General features: G+C 39.7%; 1 protein-coding gene across 1 annotated transcript in view; it reads right to left on the bottom strand.

Moving 5' to 3' along the window:
* The window catches only part of TRPM2 (transient receptor potential cation channel subfamily M member 2), a 34,786-nt gene that overhangs the window by 597 nt on the left and 11,372 nt on the right, over window positions 1-22,817 (bottom strand). Inside the window, exons 9-28 of the mRNA XM_081329091.1 lie at window positions 22,415-22,552; window positions 21,914-22,043; window positions 19,842-19,987; window positions 18,216-18,328; window positions 16,820-17,033; window positions 15,389-15,507; window positions 14,634-14,766; window positions 14,326-14,497; window positions 13,407-13,590; window positions 12,245-12,426; window positions 10,126-10,258; window positions 9,698-9,785; window positions 9,118-9,205; window positions 6,678-6,829; window positions 4,972-5,048; window positions 4,672-4,773; window positions 3,646-3,732; window positions 2,911-3,016; window positions 1,213-1,314; window positions 209-325 (exon numbers count right to left, since the gene is read on the bottom strand). Of these exons, the coding sequence (XP_081185217.1) occupies window positions 209-325; window positions 1,213-1,314; window positions 2,911-3,016; window positions 3,646-3,732; window positions 4,672-4,773; window positions 4,972-5,048; window positions 6,678-6,829; window positions 9,118-9,205; window positions 9,698-9,785; window positions 10,126-10,258; window positions 12,245-12,426; window positions 13,407-13,590; window positions 14,326-14,497; window positions 14,634-14,766; window positions 15,389-15,507; window positions 16,820-17,033; window positions 18,216-18,328; window positions 19,842-19,987; window positions 21,914-22,043; window positions 22,415-22,552 (2,583 nt within the window). The remainder of the gene's footprint in view (window positions 1-208; window positions 326-1,212; window positions 1,315-2,910; window positions 3,017-3,645; window positions 3,733-4,671; window positions 4,774-4,971; window positions 5,049-6,677; window positions 6,830-9,117; window positions 9,206-9,697; window positions 9,786-10,125; window positions 10,259-12,244; window positions 12,427-13,406; window positions 13,591-14,325; window positions 14,498-14,633; window positions 14,767-15,388; window positions 15,508-16,819; window positions 17,034-18,215; window positions 18,329-19,841; window positions 19,988-21,913; window positions 22,044-22,414; window positions 22,553-22,817) is intronic.

The following is a 22,817-nucleotide window of genomic DNA, read 5'->3' as shown; positions in this document are numbered from 1 at the left end:
CCACACACACAAATACACAATCTCTCATCTCTGTGTCCATTTCTTTCTTTACTATGATTTTGTCTTTCACCTTTCAAAGTGCTTTCCTAAATTTCTCTGGACCCTTCATCTTCCTCCCTGGGCACCCACCCTGGGGTTTGTTCACAGAATCTTAGAATTTGCATCTTGAGGATAGCATTATGATAAGTAGTGACCTGGTGACACATACCGAATTCAGACGCTTCATTTCAACATCATTCTGATCTTCAAAATGTACACTGATGGCCACTGTCTCTATCCAAGCATTGTCTGTGTTCCTTGGCTCATCCACATACCCTTTGTATATCTGGAAGAAGATAGGATCCAAGGAGATATAGACACACACACACACACACACACACACACGTATCAACAGAAAGGCTAGTATCATTCAGAGGATTGGGCAGTTTCTTATTACTCTAAAGCAGACATGTCAAACACAAGGCCCGGGGGCCGGATCCGGCCCGTGAAGTGGTTTCATGTGGCCCGCGAAGCCACCCTGGAAACAGTGAGGGAATGGCCCCCACTGCCTTGGCCCTGGCCCAGAGACCCTCCTTCTGCCAGAGACCCTCAGGTCTGTCCCACTCCTGCCCAGGCCCCCATAGGCACCCTTGATGCCAATGATGTAGAGCTGGCCATGCCCACCCAGTAGGCCATACGCACTCTAGCCACGCCCACCCAGTAGGCCACGCCCACCCTGACCACACCCACCTGGCCCCCTGAGGGCAACCGCAATGCTGATGCGGCCCTCAATGAAATTGAGTTTGACACCCCTGCTCTAAAAAATAACTCATAAATTTGAGTTGTAGTAAATATTTTAAAAGTACTATTCCTTCTGGAAAAGTTGCTGGTGATATTATTATTTTACTATAGAAAATACCTTTAGCTCAGATGCCGAGAATACACGGTATTTTTCTGTTTCTGGTATGTGTTGTGAGATTGAGGAGTTTTTTATAGTGCCTTACCACACACGAACAGCCCAATTTTAACTGGGAAACTGTTAACATTTTATATAAAGCCAAATCCAAAAGTGCTTATATACCACTTAAGAGACAATCATGCACTATATAACCCCAGCACCACAAGTGCAATTCTCTACTACTGTGATGCCTTTATGAAAATAGTGGGCAAAGTGGTTAATGTTCACCAACAGTTCTATGTGATTTATCAAGCCCCAGTTGCATGGCCAAATACCTCTGTTCCTTGATTCAGCAATTTCTGAAATTGTGGCCAGAACTCTCGTCTCAGGATCTGTTTTATTTTTTGTGGCAATGCGTCCCCAGGCTCAAGAGATCCCTGGAAAGAATCAAAGCATTATTTGGTGTAAGAGGTAGCTATCACTTTACACATTCTACTAACTATAATGCTACAGAAAACAGAAACTTCTATTCAGTATGCAGCTGGCATTTAGGAATGGGTGCCCCTAATAAACTTAATAAAATGATAAATCTCTGAGGTGCAGGTAAGTAGGAGTTGGTGTCTTGGTTACCATCTTGGTGAACAATAAAATCCAGTATTGGAAACTCAGATAAGAATTCTGCAATCCTTAGCTGAGTTATTAAAATCAAGGATTTTGACAGGGCATATCAGGATACTATTGAGGTTCTAGTGCTGGAAGTGTGGAAGTCTGAGCAGGGAAGAACCAGCTTCAACTTGACCCAAGCAAACTGGACTGATTTTGGTTATAAAGGCTCCCTGGATGCAGAGATTTATCTGCCTCAGGCAGAACTGGTACACAATATGGGGATCTTCCAGGAAATGTGGCTGCTATTTGAGGAATGTGTAGCAGCCATGACTAGAAGGGCTTTGTGTATAAATTTGTCTTCTATACCAATTATGTCCTTCCTGGATTGAAAAACATTACTAAGGATCATTCATGCCCTGATTGCTTGCTGCATGAATTACTGCAGTGGAACTCTACATAGAAAATCAGCTGCAGCATGCAGCAGCATGGGCAGTTATGGGTGAACCTCTTTAGGCCCGTATTGCATTCTGTGAGCTGCATCTCAAGAGGTTGTTGCCTCCTATAAAGCTCTTTATACCTTTCTCCAGTTGTTTACACCCAAGCCACTCGTTCTGGCTGGGTAGACATGCTCTGAGTATGACTCCTTTGATATTTCATAATCTTTAAATATTAGGATGTTTCCTCAGGCATGGGACTTGTAGATTGGATGAACCTGTCATTGTGGTTTTCTTTGGCATGATTGCGGTTATTTGGTCAAATTGAAGGAGGTAAATAAGATTTTTAGACACATGCCACTTCATTGGAATAAGCTCAGTCTACAACACAGAACACTCCCTTATTCACTTAATGAAAAATACACCCAACTCATATGTTTTCATCATGGAAAACGTCAGAAGGCAATCATACTTTTATTTTTTCATACATGTGGTCCTTGACTTATGATTGGTCACTCAGCGACCATTCAGTTACAATAGATCTCTTTGGGGCTACTTATAACCTGGATTCAAAATTCTGATGGCCACCCCCCCCCTCCCCTCCATGGTCACATTTTGCATTTTGGGTGCCTAGCAACTGGTTCACACTTATGTACCATCATGTGGTCACATGACCATGTTTTTCAACATTTTTTTGCAGGAAAATACATTTACTTGTGCTTTCAGATAAAAATGCCCATTGCAGACAATGGATTTGCTTAATGCCCACAGTATTTGTTTTAGAACTACCGTGTTTGCTTAATGACCACTGCAGAGAAAGTAAAATTGGATGATCTGCTTAACTCCTGGCATGACATGACCATACTTTAGGGCCCAATTACAGCTTTAAGTCAAGGACTACCAGTAGACATAATCTATTGTTTTAACAGTATATATTATTAATTGGCATGATTTTATTAAATTACCAAGATAGACTTCCCCATATATGCTTACCCCAAGCAAAGCCCAATTATCCAAGAAAGGGAATTTGACTACTAGAACTTCCAGCATTTTCTTCAAGTTTTTTCTATAAATGGATCCATCAATATTCCTCCGCCAACTATAAAAAAAGAAATTATAGCTTGCTGTTGTATGTTCTAAAAGGAACATGAAGAAATCTACTGTATAATACTAAAACAGAATGAGCTCTGATTGTTATCTGGATGAGAAGTAGGATACAAATGTATTTACATAAATATATTACATATAAATGTATATGTAATCAAACTCTATTACACCAGTGTCAGATATTCATTATGCACCCCCCAAAAGAAGATAAAGGCCTCTGCATAGTAGTTAAAAATCAGTGTGATGAACTTTCCAAATATCTCTATCCTATTCAGCCTCAAATATTTATTCAATAAGTTATAAACTAGAAACTTAAGATGAATGAGATTCTCACTTTTGATAGTGAGAAAAATTCTTTTGAAACTACATGCAGCTTCTTATGACCTACATCAGATCATGAGCATCCAAGTTTTTTTTCTCTCCTGTTGCCATGGATACCACACTTAAGCTGCAAAGGTGCTGCTGTCAACACCTAAGGCTCAGAAGTGTGATAAAAAGAGGAATGTAGTTCACAATACTGGTCTACGAAAACAAGGTGTCTGCTTCTAATCTCTAGATGACTGTAAAACAGGAATTAAAATAAAAACAAATTACAGAGGAAGCAACATCAAATTTCCTCACCGTGTCACAACTGGATGCAGGGCATGATTGGGTCCAAAGAACCTAAGGATTCCTTTGCCCCTCAAGCCTGTCCTGCCCATGGGATTTCTGAAAGAGAAACAATAGTTCTGCCATGGGCTAGGGCCATTGGGATGCTGCCCTTCCCCTGGGAACTCCCATCTGGAAACAAACACTTGAGGAGAGATCAGAGAATGAGAAGCTAAGCAGTTGTTATCAGGGATTTAGTTTGAACCAAGGCTCATTTAGTACTTACACACTCAGTGGTGGGATTCAAATATGTGAACAACTGGTTCTCTGCCACTTCTGGAAGTCCATTCTGGGCCTGGCCAACAAAAAATTAGCTACCGGCTCTGCCAAACTGGTGCGAACTGGCTGAATCCCACCACTGCTTATGCTTTAAGAAAAACCAAATTACTAAAACCGTATTATTTGACTGGCTTTCCCTATGGAGTAATCCATCTCTAGATAATCTTCTGAAAAGGAAAGACTGCCTTCCAATGAACTATCACAGTAATTGATTATGTCTCTTAGGAACCCTTTAAGGAACCAGAGGTGTTTCACCATGCTATGATTTCAGCTCTTTGAACTTGGAAGGTGAAGTTCAGCAACTGGTTTGGTTTGAGACCATTGAATATTTTCACTAGCCTTATTGTTATGATCTCCTATCAAGCTGAAGGAAGAGAATGTCTGGGTGCAAGTAACCTGACTTTCTTTTAAATGCTGAACAAAATATATCACACCTATAATTTGACTCTGGTTTTGTTCTGGAATGTGCACTCCCAACATATCTTGATCTAACTACTGTGAAGCTGAAAAGTAGAGCAATTTCCTGAATAAGATACTTCCAAAGGGCTTATTCTGTTATCTGCTATAACAACTGCACTTGAAATGGGATATTTGAGTTCAAGCATAAACATTCAGCACATCCATGATGGGACTCTATTTGACTTCTAAATTATTATGTTAACTATTTTCAACACAAAGTGTACACAGTAACCAAGATTCCCTCTGTGTTATCAGACTTACAGTGGCAGGCCATCCTCAACAGTATAAGTGCCATGGAAACTCTGCCTGTTGATTTCTCCATCCAGGCTGTTGAAGTTTATTCTTGAAAGGTTCTCCAAATTGCTAGAAAACAAGAGAAAACTTTTATCTTTTAGCATCTTTGGCCAGTGAAAATGCAACTTTTAAACCAAAGGACCTCAGTGTAACAAAAAATAATCAGAATATTTGTGATAGAAGCAAACAGAAGAAGCAGCAGCTCCATAAGTGACCAGGTATAGTGAGAGGAAGCTAGTGGTAGGAAGTAACCATAACAGCACTTACTCTCTCAGGAACTTTGGTGTAATATCCTCTTGTGTTTCAGAACTATAGAAGGGCGGATTATAGATATCAAACTCTGTCTGTCAGAGGAAAAAGAAGCTATGTTAGATTTCACAGATTTGCATAGCAACAAATACTCTCATTTCAATTACAAGGTATTTTGGAGAATTCCAAAGTGAAAAATGAAATTCTTTCCGAATTTCCTTAGGCCTAGCGATCAGGACTCTTTTTTCAAAAATACGATACCATTTCCCCCCCCCCCTATTGTTATAGTGTTCTGCTTTGTTGTTCTTGTGTTCTTTTAAGATGAAAATATACATATCATACAATAAACAAACACGGTTGCCCATGCATGAGCAATAGTCACATGCATATGCATGAGGCAAGGAAACAAAAGAAAAGGAAGCAAAATCTACTTAAGGCAACACCATTTGCTATATATTTCACTATCTTTTTTCACCCTTGCTTCCACCATTTCCATACAGTATTGCTTTGTTCTTTAAGCTTCTCAGATCTTTCCCTTTTAAAGGATCTCATTAAACTCCTGCTGGACTTCCCATTTTTCACAATGCAGTCTGTTGCAATTCGGTCCTTATTCATTTTTTGCTATACAATCAAATCACCTCTACATACTTTTTTCCACTTGTCCTTCACTTTTTTTATTCAAGCAATATTCATGACCTATTAATTCTTGACCCAATCTCTTTTTTAACATATCCACTTCTAAAGCATTCCATTCCTACTGCATTCAATTAATTTTATATTTTTCCTAACATATTCAACTTTCACTTCCATATAACAAAGTGGGGAGAGGCACACTCTTTACACAGACATTTTTACTTCTTTCAGTAGGCATTCTTTCCTCGCTGTAAACAGATACCATCCATTATTATTTTTTAATCTGCATTTTCATTGCTTACAATTTCTCCATCTACAAACTGAGTTCAGGGCCAAAGCCTCTAAAATAGGGTGATCAGATCCAACCAAATATATTCATTTCATTGTATATGTATTTAGTTTACAGTTTTCCAGAATTCTCAGAATTGCAGACTGGTGAATTTATGTAGAATTCATGTTATAGGAGATCAGATTTTATCAGAATTCAGGTTTGTTTGGTAAGAGGATAATTTAAATAAACACTACTAATATGCTTGATTCATTTGGCATTAATCAGAATAACAGAACCAACTCTCTAGAGTCAAGGTGCTGGTGATGACCTATAAAGCCCTAAATGGCGAGGGTCCGGGATATCTGAGGGAACACCTGCTGCCAGCATCAAGCTCCCTTCGTCCAGTGCGCTCCCACAGGGAGGGTCTTCTCAGGGTGCCGCTGGTAAAAGATTGCCGGCGGATAACACCCAGGGGTAGGGCCTTCTCAGTGGGTGCGCCTGCCCTCAGGAACCAGCTGCCCATGGAGCTTAGGACTGCCCCCGACCTCCGTTCATTCCGCCGGGACCTGAAGACCTGGCTCTTCGAGCTCTCTGGCCCAGGCTGAGAATTTTAATTTTAACTGGGGTTTTTTATTTTTCTCTCAGGGACTGATTTAATCTTTTTTAATTGTTTTTAACTTTTGTATATTTTTCTTTTAAATACCCTGAAAGGGAAAGGGCAGTATATAAATCCAAATTAAATAAATAAATAAATAAATAAATAAATAAATAAATAAATAAATAAATAAATAAATAAATAAATAAATTCTAAGATTCCTACCTCCCATGGCACCTTCTCATCTGGCACAGGAAAACGAATGACAGGAGACTTGGGGTACAAGAGGTTCCTAGAACTCACATGGGACAGGGTGAATAAAGATTCTGAGACTTCCTCTGCTTGCTGCTCCTTTGTTTCAGCAGCCCTGCTAGGGACTAAACCCCCCCCCCACAGTACTCCATTATCATATGCATCATCAATCAATCCAACACTTTTCTGCAATCCAACATTTTCCATAATTTTGGGATAGATTCTATTTGCATTTGAGAAGCATTAATGATTTACACCAGGCACCAGCACCAACCCTCGTCTGTGCTCTGGTGCCGGGCCACAGCCCATTTGGAACCGGGCCACATACGTGGTGGGCAAGCAGGCACGTGTGCGGGCATGTGAAGCTGCCTTTGTGTAAGTGACCCGCAGGCATGAAACCATCCCCTCACCCCACCACCTTTGCCTCCACTAGTCCGCCGAGCCAGAAAGGCTGGGGAACACTGACTTACAGTATTCTAAGATAGAATAATATTTGTCATTGCACTAGTCTATTTAATCTTGGATAAGAAACACATATTATAAAGGCAAGCAAAGTACTTCAGTTTTCCCCATTTCCTCTAATAATATTAAATGTTTAACTCCCGTGATCCCCAATCAACATGGGTCCTCAAACAGATTATAGGATTATGTAATATACTGTTTATTTTATTCTCTCTAATTCTTGAAGGGGCAATGCTTCCCTTGAAACAACAGATCCATGACCAGAGAGTCCTCCTCAATTCATAGCTACCACTTGACAGGCAAGTAGAGACCATAGACAGAGGAGATATTTTTATTAATTTATACACAACACACACACACACACACTGTTTATAAGTAACTCAAGGTGGTGAACATACCTAATACTCTTTTCTCATCATATTATCTTCATAACAACAATACTGTGAGGTGGGTTGGGCTGACAAAAAATGATTGGCCCAAAATCACCCAGCCAGTTTTTCATGCCTAAAGCAGCACTAGAACTCACAGTCTCCTTGTTTCTAGTCTGATGCTTTAAAGGACTTGCCATAGTAATTCATATTATTATCACCACCAGTTTAGTTTACTGGAATGCTCTCCATTTGGGGCTGCCTCTGAAGATCACTCAGAAATGCAATTGGTGTGAAGCATAGAGGTGGCCCACCCAACTTATCCACTATGGATTTTCTGCTGATATATTTTAATGATTCCCATAAGTGGAAATGAAAGAGATGGGGTTATGAGCAATGTTATTCTTTTGCAGCTCCCATGTTGTGGAACACCTCCCTTTTGAGATTACATTGTTATTTTCACTGTTGGGCTCAGAAATAAAAATGTACCAGAAGACCTTTGAGGATTCATTTACTGTTTTTATTGTTGTATTTTTATTGATAATTATGTTTTTATTCTGTTTTTATATTTCTGTATTATAAACCACCAGGACACCCTTACGAATCTAGAGGTAAACCTAATAAGCAATTAAATATAATACAGTCAGAGACAAAACAGAAGAATTTTCAGTATGAAGAACCTTTTTGGCTAAAGAAATATAACACTATTTTTCCTTCTTCAGCATACTTGTCATACTATTGAAAATTATTTGGGATAAAAAGCAGTTTTCCCACGTTTCTACTCAATTCATTTTATATCAGGTTTTTAGACCCAGCAATAGTAAAAACATTTCTATGCAGGCAATTAATACAAATTCTAACATTCTCATGTTATGAATGTCTTCCCTTAAGCAGTCTTCCCTTCTGAAAAAAGCTCGTTGCGCAAGACAAATGTTGTTTTTCCTCTTTCAAATTTAAAGAACTTAATGTGGTGCATGTAGAGATCTCTTCTCATTTTTTCTAGAGTCAGAGGGAGAGCAAGTGACCTGAAGTCACCTAATGAGCTTCACAGTTGAGTGAAGTCTTGAACCTGAAATTTCCCTCATTGCAGTCCAGTACTTTAATTATATCAGACAGCTTCTCAGGCAAAGGTGACTCAGCAGTGCAGTAAAGATCAAGATGGCATAGTGAATATTTATTGCAGAAAGCAATAGAGCAAATTAGGGATCTGCAAAATTCTGCCCATGATGCCACTATAGCTGAGGTATATGGCCATTACTACATAATGTGAATCAGTGCTAAGAAAATCTACATTCATCTTCAAATGAGATGAATGAGCAGAACAAAATATAACTTGGAATAGTGAGAATTCTTTACTTCTTGTGATACATTTTATATTCAAGTTCTGGCAAATAAAGAAATTATACATCACAGTTTCACTATGTGTGTGCGTTATTGGTGTTTCCCCCCCAAAAAAAAATATAAAGTGGAAAAGAAACATTAAGGTCCCATTTATGAAATGAAAAATGATACATACCTGTATACCAAAATACAAATATAATGCAAAATGGTTCTCAGAAGTATGTGCTTGCAGTGAGACATACCTAAAACAGGAATATCTTCCTCTGTACCAAACCCACTGTTAGACAATGATTGAACAATCCATTTTAATGCCTTTGCAAAGTGGAATGCCTACAAAAGAAGCAATTCATTACACATGTTAATTACTACATTCATTAAAAAGTGACTTTCGAGAAAGAAGGTTAAAAAATATAGTTGTTTAGTGTATCTAGTCCTCAAGAAAGAACTCTAAAGTGTTTATAGTGTTGGTTCACGTGGTAATCTTTTTACAAGAGACCATTAAAAATTGGTTATCCCTTTGAGACATGTGCCTGCTTGTATAATGTAGCTTATTATATAGCTTAATCCACAATTTACCTTATTTTCTGACACTGGGAATTTAATGACTAAAAGAAGCTTCAGTGGAATATGGGTATCTGCAGAGATGCCTTTACTTCACACAGTTCTCTTTTAAATGCTATAGTATGACTGACATGATACATGATATGCTCTCCAGTTCTCTGAGAGAGCTGCCTGATATCCAGATGGGCCCATGCTTTGCATAAGTTTTCAATATTCTCCAGCTAGGATAAGCTGAGAGGAAGCTTTGGAAGTTAGTATTACCTGTTCTTCCAAGTGCAACAACCTTTGTTCCAATAGCCTCATCATTTTCCCCTGATCAGGGTCCAGCATTTCTGTTAGTTTATCCACTCTGTGGAAAAAAAAGATTAGAATTTCAAGCAAGATCAAAGGGAGAGCGATTACACCCTCTAAACATGATGTTTTGTGACATTATCAATTGCCTCAATTCAAACAATTAGGATGCTCTTCCACTAGTGAACACATGTAGATCTCTTCCTACCAATTTGTATTCTGAATCCTAATAGGAATACTAGGGACAAGTGCGGCTTGGAGTAGTCAGAAGGCCTTAAATGAGGTATGCATTAGCAGGGTTATTCAAACCTTTCACATTCTCGTGAATTATATTTCACAATCTTGATCGTGAACTGGCCTGCTATTGTTACTATATAAATTGAAAAGATAGTCTTCACCTATCTGTGATGTGCTGGATTTTCTGCTCAGGAATCATTTCTTGTTGACACTGTTGGAGTTGCAAATAATTTTCCTTTAAGTACATCTCCCAGGACAATAAAGCTGCCTCTTCGTTCTTCTCAAATTTCTTTTCTGCAGGCCAAATGAAATATAATACATAGAGCTCTCATCTCAGAATATTGACAGTTACAATAGAGATGGACAATCATGTCCATTTGTCACTCCAGCATATATGCCTTTTTATATTCTTCCCAATTAAGTATTTAAAAAAGGTAAAGGTTCCCCCGCACATGCGTGCTAGTCGTTTCCGACTCTAGGGGCCGGTGCTCATCTCCGTTTCAAAGCTGAAGAGCCAGCACTTGTCCGAGGACGTCTCCGTGGTCATGTGGCCGGCATGACTACACGCCAAAGGCGCACGGAACGCTGTTACCTTCCCACCGGAGTGGTCCCTATTTTTCTACTTGCATTTTTACGTGCTTTCGAACTGCTAGGTTGGCAGAAGCTGGGACGAGTAACAGGCGCTCACTCTGTTACGCGGCACTCGGGATTTGACCCGCCAAACTGCCGACCTTCTGATCGACAAGCTCAGCGTCCTAACCCACTGAGCCACCGCGTCCCTGTGGAATTAAGTATTTACTTGTAACTTAATATCTGATAGTTATTCATGAGCATATAACTTCAGACATCAGCCCAAAATCTTTCCCAAATTGAAGAATGTTCTTGAATCAAACATCTTAATGAATACATATTCTCCTAATATAGAACACAGTTAAAATAATACTTTGAATGTTGAATCTCCTTTTAGCAAAATTTCTGCCATTTTCAAAGAAGGAATGGATAATTCTAACATATTTCATGTTATGAGCATTCTGGGTTTCCTCTTCCATTGACATATTACAGGAAGCCAAAATCAGAGTTTAGGAAAAGAAATATAGGATGCTTTCTATAAATTAGCTATCAGCTTCTTCTGTTCATAATCCGTTTCATTTGATAGGTTTCTGGCCAAATGATTTCTCTTAGAAAGTTTCTATATTTGATACACTGATATTCTTACCCAAATTAGTCTGCTCCCTTTGTCACATAAAAAGACTAATTCCTTGTTCTGTCCATAGTATTATTTGTAAGTTTCACTAAAGATGTCATCCTTCCTTTCCTCCCTCCCTCCCTCCCTTTGAAGAGTACTGCTTTAATTATTTTTACCGTAACTGAAATGTCCTTATCCATCATGACACCTAAGTTTGTCATTGCCTTTCAAGAATTAGCTCCTCCTTAATTTTTACACATGCTGTTCCTTTATATCAATTTTTTGATCCTTGGAAAACAAAACTCTATACCTGCTTTGTTCACTGCTTTATAATCAACTGACAGTTCACTACATGTGCAAGTGGGCATTACCATTGTGTACTTTCTTAACATTTCACATTAATCCAAGGTTTTTGTTGTTCCTTATTTGTTTGTTTATTTAAGTCTTCATCTTTGCAATGAATAAGAAACTGTCATAAGAATTGAATTTGGAAAGAAGAGAACAGAACAAGATAGGGAGTAAGATGAAAGTTCATTTTGTCTCCATGTCTGCTTAACTTTTACCAAACAAATTTATAAGTGGCAGGATTTGGAGAAATGGCAGCTGAAACCAAAATCTAATGTCTTTAACTAAGCAATAACAAATTAAAATATAAAAAATTCCTTTTAACCAAAAGTTATTAAAAAAACCCTATCAGTTCTTTATGAAAATAAAAAGTGAACAATTGCTTGAATATTAAATATTAATGTTCATGTTCATGTTTAGTAAATCTGGAGAACTTTGATTCTGTTCTGATAACCTCCATTTGTGTGAAAACAACTACAACAACAAAGAAAAGTACAAGGACAAAAAAAGCCCATAAAATTTTATAAAGAGATACCAATTAGTTAAGTCATAGCGCTGGTGTGCTTTGAAACCTCTAATTGATCCAAAAGCTCTGATGGATTTTTTTTATGCTCCATATTCTAAATATCACCTCTTTCCATTCTCCTTTTTCCTTTGTTTCTACTGTTAATGAATTACAAGTTGTCATAAAGTGTTGACAGCCAGAGACTGAACAATGTTAAGCCTGGCTCAAAATATCAGGGCCTTACTGAGCTGCTTGTGCCGTGTGGTTGGTTTTTGAAGAAACACACATTTGACAAATATCTGCAAGTGGTTTAGGAGGATAAAAGGTGGTGGAGCTGGTGGCCTGCCATTATACTCTTCAATCAGGTCATGACGCTGAAATTTCCAGATCTGGTCAGTGTGCTCCTGCACTTGCTGGAATGTGTAACTGGGGAGAAGAAAAACACATCCATTACTGAATTTAATCTTCTAAATAACTCATGCAAACACAGAGCATAATGGGTACTCTCCATGTATCTCACTAACTAAGGGTCAATACAGTAACAACATATCTATTTATGGTCCTGGAAGAATGGATATTATAAAACTGTTTATTACTACCTATTAAAGCTGCCTCTCTTTACCAGTGTTGTGAGTCCTCGCCTGCCAGCAGATCCAGCAGCCAAGTGAGATGAATCAGATGAGGGGGAAGGGTTGCTTGGGGTCACATCAGAGTCTGTGGAAGGCTCTGAGGAGCATGAAGACTCAGAGCTAGATGTGCCACTGGGCCCATCTACTCACGCTCAGGCAGAGAGACAGCTGGGTTGGGAGCCTGATGCATGGATGTGCAGGGAGGAAAGGCATGCAGGATAGCGGAGGGCAGTGAGGCGACTCTCCAGGAAAAGTAAAAGACTCTAAGAAGCCACACCATGGCTGGACTATAAAGAGGAGAGGTGTGGGAGGGGCTGGTTGCCGAAGGCAAACGTTTATGCTATGGTTTTGTGCTTCTGTCGTTGGATATCTTGCCTCAGGATTCTTGGATGTTTATGCAGGTTTGTCAGATTTCTGTGTGTTTGAGTGATTTAAACCTTGAGCATTCTAGCTGAGAACTCAGAAACTGATCTTGTTCTTTTCAACAGCTAAAGGACTGGTTGGAGTTTTGTTCCATAAAAGCTGTGTCAAAATAAAAGGGGTTTATCTTATCAAGTCCTGCCTTGTTCCATGCAAAGGGGTTTTTCCTCGCAAGTAAGCGGTTGAACAGTATTCACAGAGGCTAGGACAGAACTACCTGCCTCTGAGCCAAGTATTTTTGGTTCACTTTCCGTTCTATGCTGTTATAACCAATGTGAGGGGCAGACATTTTCATTTTCATTTCTTGTGAGCCTCAGTGCTCTTTAGGCAATACAGAATCCAGAGTGTGAAACTTACTTGAACATAGCAATGAGGAGGTTGAGAAGGAGAATGTTGGTGAAGAGTAGGTAGAGGCAAAGCAAAATTACTGTCAGCCACTCTGGGAAAATGGGCTTCTTGTTGGCTTCACTGCTCTCAGGACATTTGGGCTTATATGGATCAGTCCCATTTGGGCTGCACTGATCAAAGTTGAAATTCACTCCTGTTAGAAAACACAGTAAACCCAACAAGTGCTGGGTGTTACAGCAATAAGAGGAAGGTCATCTAATTCCCTGATGCACGATAAGTAACATACTGCATTGCCATATAAACAACAGATATCTATCATTATAAAGGCTTTAAAAATCTTTTTTGGGAAAGGCCTGGGATGAATGACTCAACCCTCTACGATTTGATTTTTAAAAGGTAGTGCTAAATAGGACAGATGATTCAGATGTGCACACACTATGAACAGCTATTAAGATGTGCTGCCATTGAAATGCTGCCAGGGACAGGTCACAACTTCTCTGAGGACCTTGTGGTTATTTGGCTTCCTATTTATAGCCCGAGTCTAAAATATGACCCCAGGAACACAGCAATGTAATTGTTTTGGAATTAAGAATAGTATCATGAAGCACGTACTTCATATGTTATTTAAGCAGACCAGAAGTAGATTAAAAGAGAGGGTTTCATTTGGTTAAACTTCTCTCATATAAAGACAAGCTAAATGGCATTGTTGCTATTTATGATGTAGCTTTATCTGATATGGCATCATCTTTCACAATTATCTATCCTGTTAGCCATTTATTCATAGTTTTATTGATTTGTGTACACTATGAAATTTGTACAAACACTTCTCAGAGAAGGTTATAAGATGTTTAGTGATGAATGTCATTAACACAGTTGAACAAACTGACCCTTGCTAGTCCAGAGTATAAAATAATTCTGTACTACATACCATCAACATAGGAGGGGATCTGTCCAAATAATGTCAAGTACGAATGGTAAAAAACACCTCGGAAGATCCAGTCTACCCGTTTCTCGTTGTGGATTAGGATAGCTTGTTTGGCTACTCCAAAGGATACGATCCAAACAGCCAAGAGGAAGAGGAAAAAAAAGATATCCTTCATCTGTAAATCCACCAAACAAAGCAGAAAGAACAATCACTTAAAATTTCTTTGGTTCAGGCATCCTCATCATAAAAGTGAATTTTGAAAAATTACTATTAACATTCCATGGTGTTTATCGATAGAAACTACAACTTACCATTCTCTTCACTATAATAATCTTGGGACCAAGAGTTTTACTGATTGTGAATATATGCAATAGACGCAGGCAGAAAATAATGAAAGCTAAGGATAGTACAATTCTTCCAGGGTACAAAGTTGCTGGGAACCATCTTAGCACAAAGGATAGAAACAAAAATACATATTAATTGTATTACCAATATAACAATGGGCCACTATTCCCAAAGATTGCTGGCCTTAATTATAAGGAAGCATTTGTTGCCAAAAGATTGAGAAATCTGAACTAATATTTTCCTAAAGGCAAACAATCATTCACACAAGAGGATTATGCATACATTCCCTCCACAGCAATATTTCATGGCATGCTTAGCATATTAACCAAAATACAAAAAAGACTCAGAGAAATTGTGGATTAACAGGATAGTAATCTCTGTATAGGAAAAGACTAGCCAGAAAGGCTATATATTCAGGACAATTCTCTGTCCAACTGATCAAAGAGCTAACAAAGGGGAATTGCATATCAATGAAGCTTCCTCATATGTAGAGTTAAAAGGAAAGGATTTGAATTCTAAGGCATATGTTGAGAGAATGTGATATGAACCTAAGTCTGATCTTAGGGCATTTGGAAGCAAAAGCATCTGGCTGAAAATTATTTGCATTTTTATTACTTTTTCTTTTATACGTGATATCAAGTAGATTTTTTTGTGATTAGTGATTAGCATAACAAAACAATCCTCCCACCCTCCACCAGGATAACCATACACAGTGACTTACCTACAGACCAACCCAACTATAAAGATCAGAATGGCACAGGCATCCAGTTTATTCCAGAAATCACTGAAATATAAAGAAGCCATTTTGATCAAGCCAAACCCATCAGGATCACAAAAAAGCTGAAAAAGAAAGAAAGGAAAAAAGAAAGAGAAGGAAAGAAAGAAAGAAAGAAAGAAAGAAAGAAAGAAAGAAAGAAAGAAAGAAAGAAAGAAAGAAAGAAAGAAAGAAAGAAAGAAAGAAAGAAAGAGATTTACCATGGATTAGTCAGACATTGTGATCCTTCTAATAATCTATAGTATATTGAAAAGAAAATAAGCTGGAGCGCTCCCTCTTCTCCCATCTCATGCACTCTTCTAAAAAAGATTTCTGAAGTTGTTAAATCAGTTTATATTACACTGAAACTAGCCAAGGATTAATTTGATTTTGAATTAGGATATTGAATGCAATGTCCTTAAATTTTACCTAGATTTGTTCAATTTACTGAGAAAACTTTCCTACCATATAGAACAGACATGTCAAACACAAGGCCCGGGGGCTGGATCTGGCCTGCGAAGTGGTTTTATGCGGCCTGCGAAGCCATCCTGGAAACAGTGAGGGAACGGCCCCCACTGCCTTGGCCCTGGCCCAGTGACCCTCCTTCTGCCAGAGACCCTCAGATCTTTCCCACTCCTGCCCAGGCCCCCATAGGCACCCTTGAAGCCAACGATGTAGAGCTGGCCACGCCCACCCAGTAGGCCATATGCACTCTAGCCACGCCCATCCAGTAGGCCACGCCCACCCTGGCCATACCCACCTGGCCCCCTGAGGGCAACCGCAATGCTGTTGCAGCCCTCAATGAAATTGAGTTTGATACCCCTGATATAGAACAATCAATAACCTCTTAAAATGATATATACATGCTACCTTTCCTTAAGATCTCAGAGATGAGTGATACAAATCCTATATTATGTCATGTTCCCATGCATGGACATTTTACACGAGTTCTCTATTTTTACACGGTGCATGTCCTCTGATGTATTTTCAATTATATTGACCACCAAGAAGCATTACATTACTGGTTTCAACCTCACTGGGAATTGTCAGACATGGTTAGCCATATATTGTTCTATGGAGTTCATAGTCTCCACTGGGAACCCCAGTGGTGGGATTCAGCTGGTTTGCACCTCTTCAGCAGAACTGGTAGCTAATTTTTTGTTGCCCAGGCCTAGAATGGACTTCTGGAAGTGGCATCCACACAGAGAACTGGTTGTTCACATATTTGAATCCCACCACTTTGGAACCCCATTGTGTAACATCTGACTACCTACATCTGACAATTCCCAATAAGAATGAAAATGGTAATGCAATGTCTCCTAGTGGTCACTGACCCTGAACAATCAAGTAACAGTCTGAAGCTGAAGAGCAATGTTGCCTTGATTTGTTCAACAATACCTGTCGGGCCTCTTCACACACCAAGGAGAAAAGCCAGAAATAGATGACATATTCTGGCCAGGATGGAGTTGACTGGAAATCTGTCATCAACACAAAAGCAAATAGGCAGAGAAAACTGAAGTAGGAAAGGATGTTGAGGTGGAAGATGACCACAGGAGCAGTGAAGAAAGCTTGGAAGCGGTTCAAACCAGGAGTTGGCTGGTTCCTTTTTTTTCTGTGAAAGGAAAGAATAGTAGATTGGCCTGGATGTACTTATAACAAGAAGTCATACCTCTTCCACATATCACCATGTCTACTCTATGATTATGACTGAAATACCACATGGATAGTCTTACTCTTTGTCAATGATCTTATTTTTCTCTTCATCAAACAAAGCCCCTTCCTGCCAAGATTCACCTTGGATAATTGCTGAGAACGCTTATATCCAGCTTTAAAAATTGTGCCAAATTTATAATAGCAAAAATACCCCATATCCTATGCATATTTAAAAGGCATTTCTTAACATGGCTGCTACATTTCGACGTAGCAAAAATACATGCTTTTATTGGCTATTGAATTGAATTTGATTCTGTGTTTTATTGGTTTCAAGTTGGACATAAATCTGTATACTGCTCGATCATTTTACTAGAAAATAGGAAATACTAGTTTACATGTTCTACATATTATATAGATTTCAATAATTTAGAAAATGAAGAAGCTGACTCTCTTATGAAAGACATGCACTGTGGAAAAACATAACTGAAACTGATAATAATATGGCTAATCTAATAGTTAAGATGTGTTTTACTTGCATCTAGTACAGCTCTGGGCATTTTACAGCCCCCAGGCTACATCTGGCCCACTGGCTATCCCTGCCGGTGGAAATGTAAATGAGTGGGTGGGAGAAGAAGCCAAGTCAGGTCCAGCTCTGTGCAGTCACTATGTGGTCCTTCAATCAGCTGGTGGCAGTGGGAAGGCAAGGAGAGAAAGTGCTTTTCTGCATCCACGCAGTACTCACCTCTTGCCTGGAGCAGCCAGAGGAGGCAGTGGAGGTAGTCATTGCATGAGGGGACTTGGGCTCAGCCACCCACTGCTGCCTCAGACAAAGTTTGACATTACGGATGAGTGGGCAAAGCACAGCCAGAAGCTAGTGGTTAGCCCTCTACAACAAACCCAATTCCTTATTATGGCCCTTGAGAAAATTACCCATCAAGTATAAATGTGATAAATAAATAGTAGATAGCACATAAGTGAATCAGCTTTTTAGAGAAGAGTAGGGTAATTAGTGGATTGGTGACATCTGAAATTTGCCCTAGTGGCATTTTATCTTGCACAATAGGGAGGTGAGATGAAGTTACAAAGTCCTATAAATCTCCCTGTACCGCCATAAAACAGTACAGTCAAGTTCTGCAAGTACCTGAAAGTTACGATGCCTGTATAGAGAAGAGGGAAGAACAGCATGCACAGGATGACCTGACATATCCCATTATCGACACTCAGCTTTCCCCACCAAACTCTGGTTAGGAAGGCCTGAAAAGAGAAGTGACATTTTGAGAGTTAGATATCCTGGGTAAGGGAATCAGTTTGCAGAGAAGAATGAGATTGAACTCACCAAGGGTCTTAGGCCAAAAAAAATGAGAATAAGTAATGGATAAATAATTATGCAATACACTTGGCCATGTCCTGACCTAGTAGGACAGAAGAGGTCACCATATGTGTATCCCAGCAAGATACAAATTGCTGACCTGAGTAAGGGATCTCACCAAACTGCAACAGAACTAGGAAAATATAATCCAGGCATGATGGGTTACTATGTGACAGCTTGACTCCATGTTTCTGACTAGAAACATATGCTTCCAAAATAGCATTGTTCTCTCTTGTAACAGTTGCATTTCAGTTTTTTCTAAAATTTAAAAACAAATCAGATTTTTTTCCTGGATGTCTTTTTAAAGGGCTACTTCTTAGAAATGTGGTTGATTGGGTCAAAAATGTAATCTAGGTCTGTTTAGTGTGAAATTAGTCATGCTGTCATCTGCTTAGAAATTACTGCTTATGATACCGTGATGCCGTTATATAACATTCCCCTATCCCCACTTCAACTTCAATTGCCTGCTCAACAATTCTGTATCATTATTTGTTCTCAAATGCCATTTCACTGGAACAGAGTTTATGTACTGTAGTGCAAAGCACAGAACATTTGTGTCATGAAGCTACAGAAGCAAATATCATAAGCACTTACGTAGTTGTGGAAAGAAAGCATCTTTGGGTGAGAATTCTATTTAAGATACTCATTTTTCTGTATCCTTGGGGGTTTAGCCACAATATGTTGTGTGTGTGTGAGTGTGTCTGTATAGACACTGCTGTCTGGATAGGTGGTTCTTCCAGCACAGTGTTTCTCAACTTGGAAGATAGGTGGACTTCAGTTTCCAGAATTCCCCAGCCAGCTGTCTGTGAATTTTGGAAGTTAAAGTTCACTTCCACTGTCCAGGTTTAGAAACACTACAGTAGTCAATTGAAAAGGAAATAGTGGGTGATGTTTGTTCAGCAATGCAACCATTTCTTAGTAAAAGTTATACATGCAGAGGCTACATAGTGTGCAACTGGCAGTAAATGGCTGGCAAGGGTTATTTAGGTCTGCCTTTTAACAAATCTGACTTTTTATTCATTTTATCCTTTTATCTTTTTAAAATCCATTATTCTGCATTCTGGAGTAATAGAGAAAAAGTTTTGACCTTCTGGGTAACCTATTTTCAAAAGAGCACAATCATATCCTCCCACAGTCTTCTTAAGCATAAGTATTCCCACTTTTCCCATCTTTTTTCATATTATATAGCTTGTAGTCATCTGATTATCCTTTTTTTTAAAAAAGCTACTTCTGTTCATCTGAATTCTTCTCAATGTGTGGTACCCAGTATTTAATACAACAGTTGAGGTAGGGCCTGATCCACATTATATATAATGGTTTGCTTCCCTTTCTATAGAATCAAGACAAGAGTATTGTATTCTTTGTTTCCTGAAGAGATCACAAGAAAGTAAGTCACACCTGAACACCCCCATGAGAAACAAACTTCATATTTTTGCCTTCCAGAGCTAACTGAAGGCATGTGGTTTTTCCCCAGGCATCAGAGACCCGGATCAGGAGATTCTGGGCTCTTTCTTCATCCTTCCGATAACATTCTGTGAAGACACCTAAGAAAACAAGCAAGATGAGAAAGAGTTACAACTCCTATCATATTCCTGCCTCATTTTTTTCTTTGGAATCCAGAGGCATTTTAGCTTCAAAAGCTTGTGAGGTAGCTTATATTGAAAGATATCAAACTTCCCTGGGCCCACATAACTGATTTTTATTGATAAGGCTTAGAGAAGTAGAAAGGTATCAGTTATACTCTGATGGCAATCTCATCATGAAAGATAACTTCATGATCTTTGTTCTATTAATTAAAGAACAACTGTAATTCATATGTCAGTAACATTAATTTTCCTTCAGCAGAAGCATCATTATTAAAACAAATGCTATATTTAAAAAGAATAACTTCAAGACAGGCCTTATTAGCCTGTCTGATAACCCAAACAATATTACTGTAGTCCTTGATGCTCTCTGAGCTTGGCTGCTTTTTTGCAGACCTTTCGTTGCCCAACTAGGTAACATCATCAGTAAGAAGTAAGGAGTTTGCTCTCAGTTTATATTCTGGATGCTTGCCCTGTCAGTGTTGGGACTGGTCTTGGTGGCTTCATCCTTAATTAGCTGTTATTTACTGTTTGATTGTTTGTCTTAATTGATAGTTCCCTGATTGGGTTTCAGCAAACAAAATAGGGAAATGCTATGATGTTAGTTCAGTACTGAAATACTCTTGGGCAGGGGTCAGCAACCTGAAACAGTGAAAGAGCCACTCGGAACTGGTTCCCTCACAAAAGGAAAAACTGGGAGCTGCAAAAAATGTGCGCGCATGCGCGTACATGCCTGCATGTGCAGAACAGGGTTTGACTGAAGAGTGGAGCCAAGGCAAGATATCTACCCTGCCCGCTCCGCTCTCATTCACTCACCTTTTGTTTGGAAAAGCTTCTCTCTCGCTCTCATTCACTCGAAAGGCCAGCCGCGGCCCCTCCATTGACTTCTATGGGGATGCTTGGCAATGAGGGGTTGATTGAAACCGCTCCTGGTAGTGCTGCTACTGCTAAATTTTCCACTTGCTGCTTGGTTCTGATGAAACCGGAAAACCTCCGGATGCCACTGTTGGGGGTGGAGGAGGCTGCCTGGGTTCAGCCGTAGCGGAAGCTGACAGTAGCGGTGGAGGTGGCGGCAAGAGAGACGCTGGAGGTCTGCTGCATCTCCGTCAGCCTCCGCCTCCCCCACAGAAACAATTTCCTGGGCCAGCCCCCATGGGAGCAGTGGGCCCCAAGGGCTAAGCAATCATTCCGGCGATGGCTGCTGCTGTTGGGGCGGCCTAGTGCACTCGCTGAGAGATGCTGGAGGTGCGCCAGGCCGGCGTGGTAGCCGCTGTGCTCTCCGTCTTTGGCCCAAAGGAAGAGGACACACACAAACACACACACACACACACACACACACACAGAACTCCCTCTCCCTGGCACGCCCCATCTGACCGACCCACTCACCTTTCCAGCAGTCCTCCTGTCTCTTCCTCTGCTGCCACCATGTGCAGTCCGAGGAAGAAAAGAGGTTTGTGGGCAGTCCCACAAACAGCTTGTGGGACGTCCCACAAACCAAAGAACTTCAACCAATCAATTCAAGCTTCGCAAGGTGTTTTTTTTTCCATGAGAAGTTTGAATTGATTGGTTGAACTTTTTTAGTCCCACTTTTTTTGGGGGGATTGCACATGGCAGAGGACTGGGAGCCGCAGGAGATGGCTGAAAGAGCCTCATGAGGCTCCAGAGCCGCGGGTTGCAGACCTGTGCTCTAGGGCAATGGTTCTATCTGGGACCAAAGCAGCTGCTGTTCACATGAATGGAGCTAAAGTAGCACTTATTACAGTTTTTTTGCTTGAGGCTGAAAGAGTTGTGTACAAATAGCTGCCCCAAGTAAAACTGTAAGGAATTGAATAAAGCATGGTTGAATGTTGTAATAACAATACCTCTACAAAACCAACCTAGACTCACCTATAGCTCGGTGCTCATAGTTCTCTGCCAGGGTTAGCATTTCCTCACTACTGTCAGTGTCGTTTTCCTCCTTAGATAATTCCTTCAGCATATTGCTGCAGGCCAACGCTGCTGCAATGCAATCTCGATTCTGAAGCAATAGGACAAGTCAGCAGGAAAACAATATTTCTGGCTCCAAGTAGACTGTGTTAATTTTGAGAGTCTGTTTGGGAAGGGAGAATGCACATTCCCAGATTGCAGGGATGCTTGCTATTCTCCTTGTCAACTGTTGGCTATGGCCCATTCCCCCTAAAATGGTAAATCCATGTCTAAACTGTATCTCTTCTAATTGCAAGTTACATTATGTAACAGATATATCACAGATGTTGAAAAAGAACTTTCAATGGAAACATTTAAAAAGCTACATTTACCAGACCTAATCTGCATTTTCAATATTATTACAAAAACAAATGAGTTGGATTCGGCCCTGTGTTGAGATGGTTTGAAAGTAGAAAAATTTACCTGAGCCCAAATTATATCAGCCAACTCCTTGCGATTTTGAACAATTGCCCATATAAGTAAATCCCTCACAGGATCCATGCTGAATGGTGCCTGGGCAGCAGAACGCTTATAGAATGCTTGAAGATGTACTCCTTGCACCTATGGGAAATGAAATACCATCTTTAAGGAAATAACATCTCCTTGCACCTCCAGGAAAAAAATAGCCCCATCAGAAAGACAATCAATGTCAGGCAACAGAGCAAAAGACTTACATAAAAATAAGCACCCGTAATAATAAAAGGGCAGGACTGAGGCAGCAGTTTGGGATTATTTTGGGAAAAAAAGAAATGAGTGCCAAAACAGCATGACTGAGTTAGCACAATAGGAATGTCCTCATCTCAAAAGCTTTTTGCTCTGCCCCCTC

Source organism: Vipera berus (assembly GCF_964194415.1).
Source record: "Vipera berus genome assembly, chromosome: 5".
Lineage (NCBI taxonomy): Eukaryota > Metazoa > Chordata > Lepidosauria > Squamata > Viperidae > Vipera > Vipera berus.
Note: the sequence above shows the minus strand (reverse complement) of the source record. Positions and strands in the feature narration are given on the sequence as shown.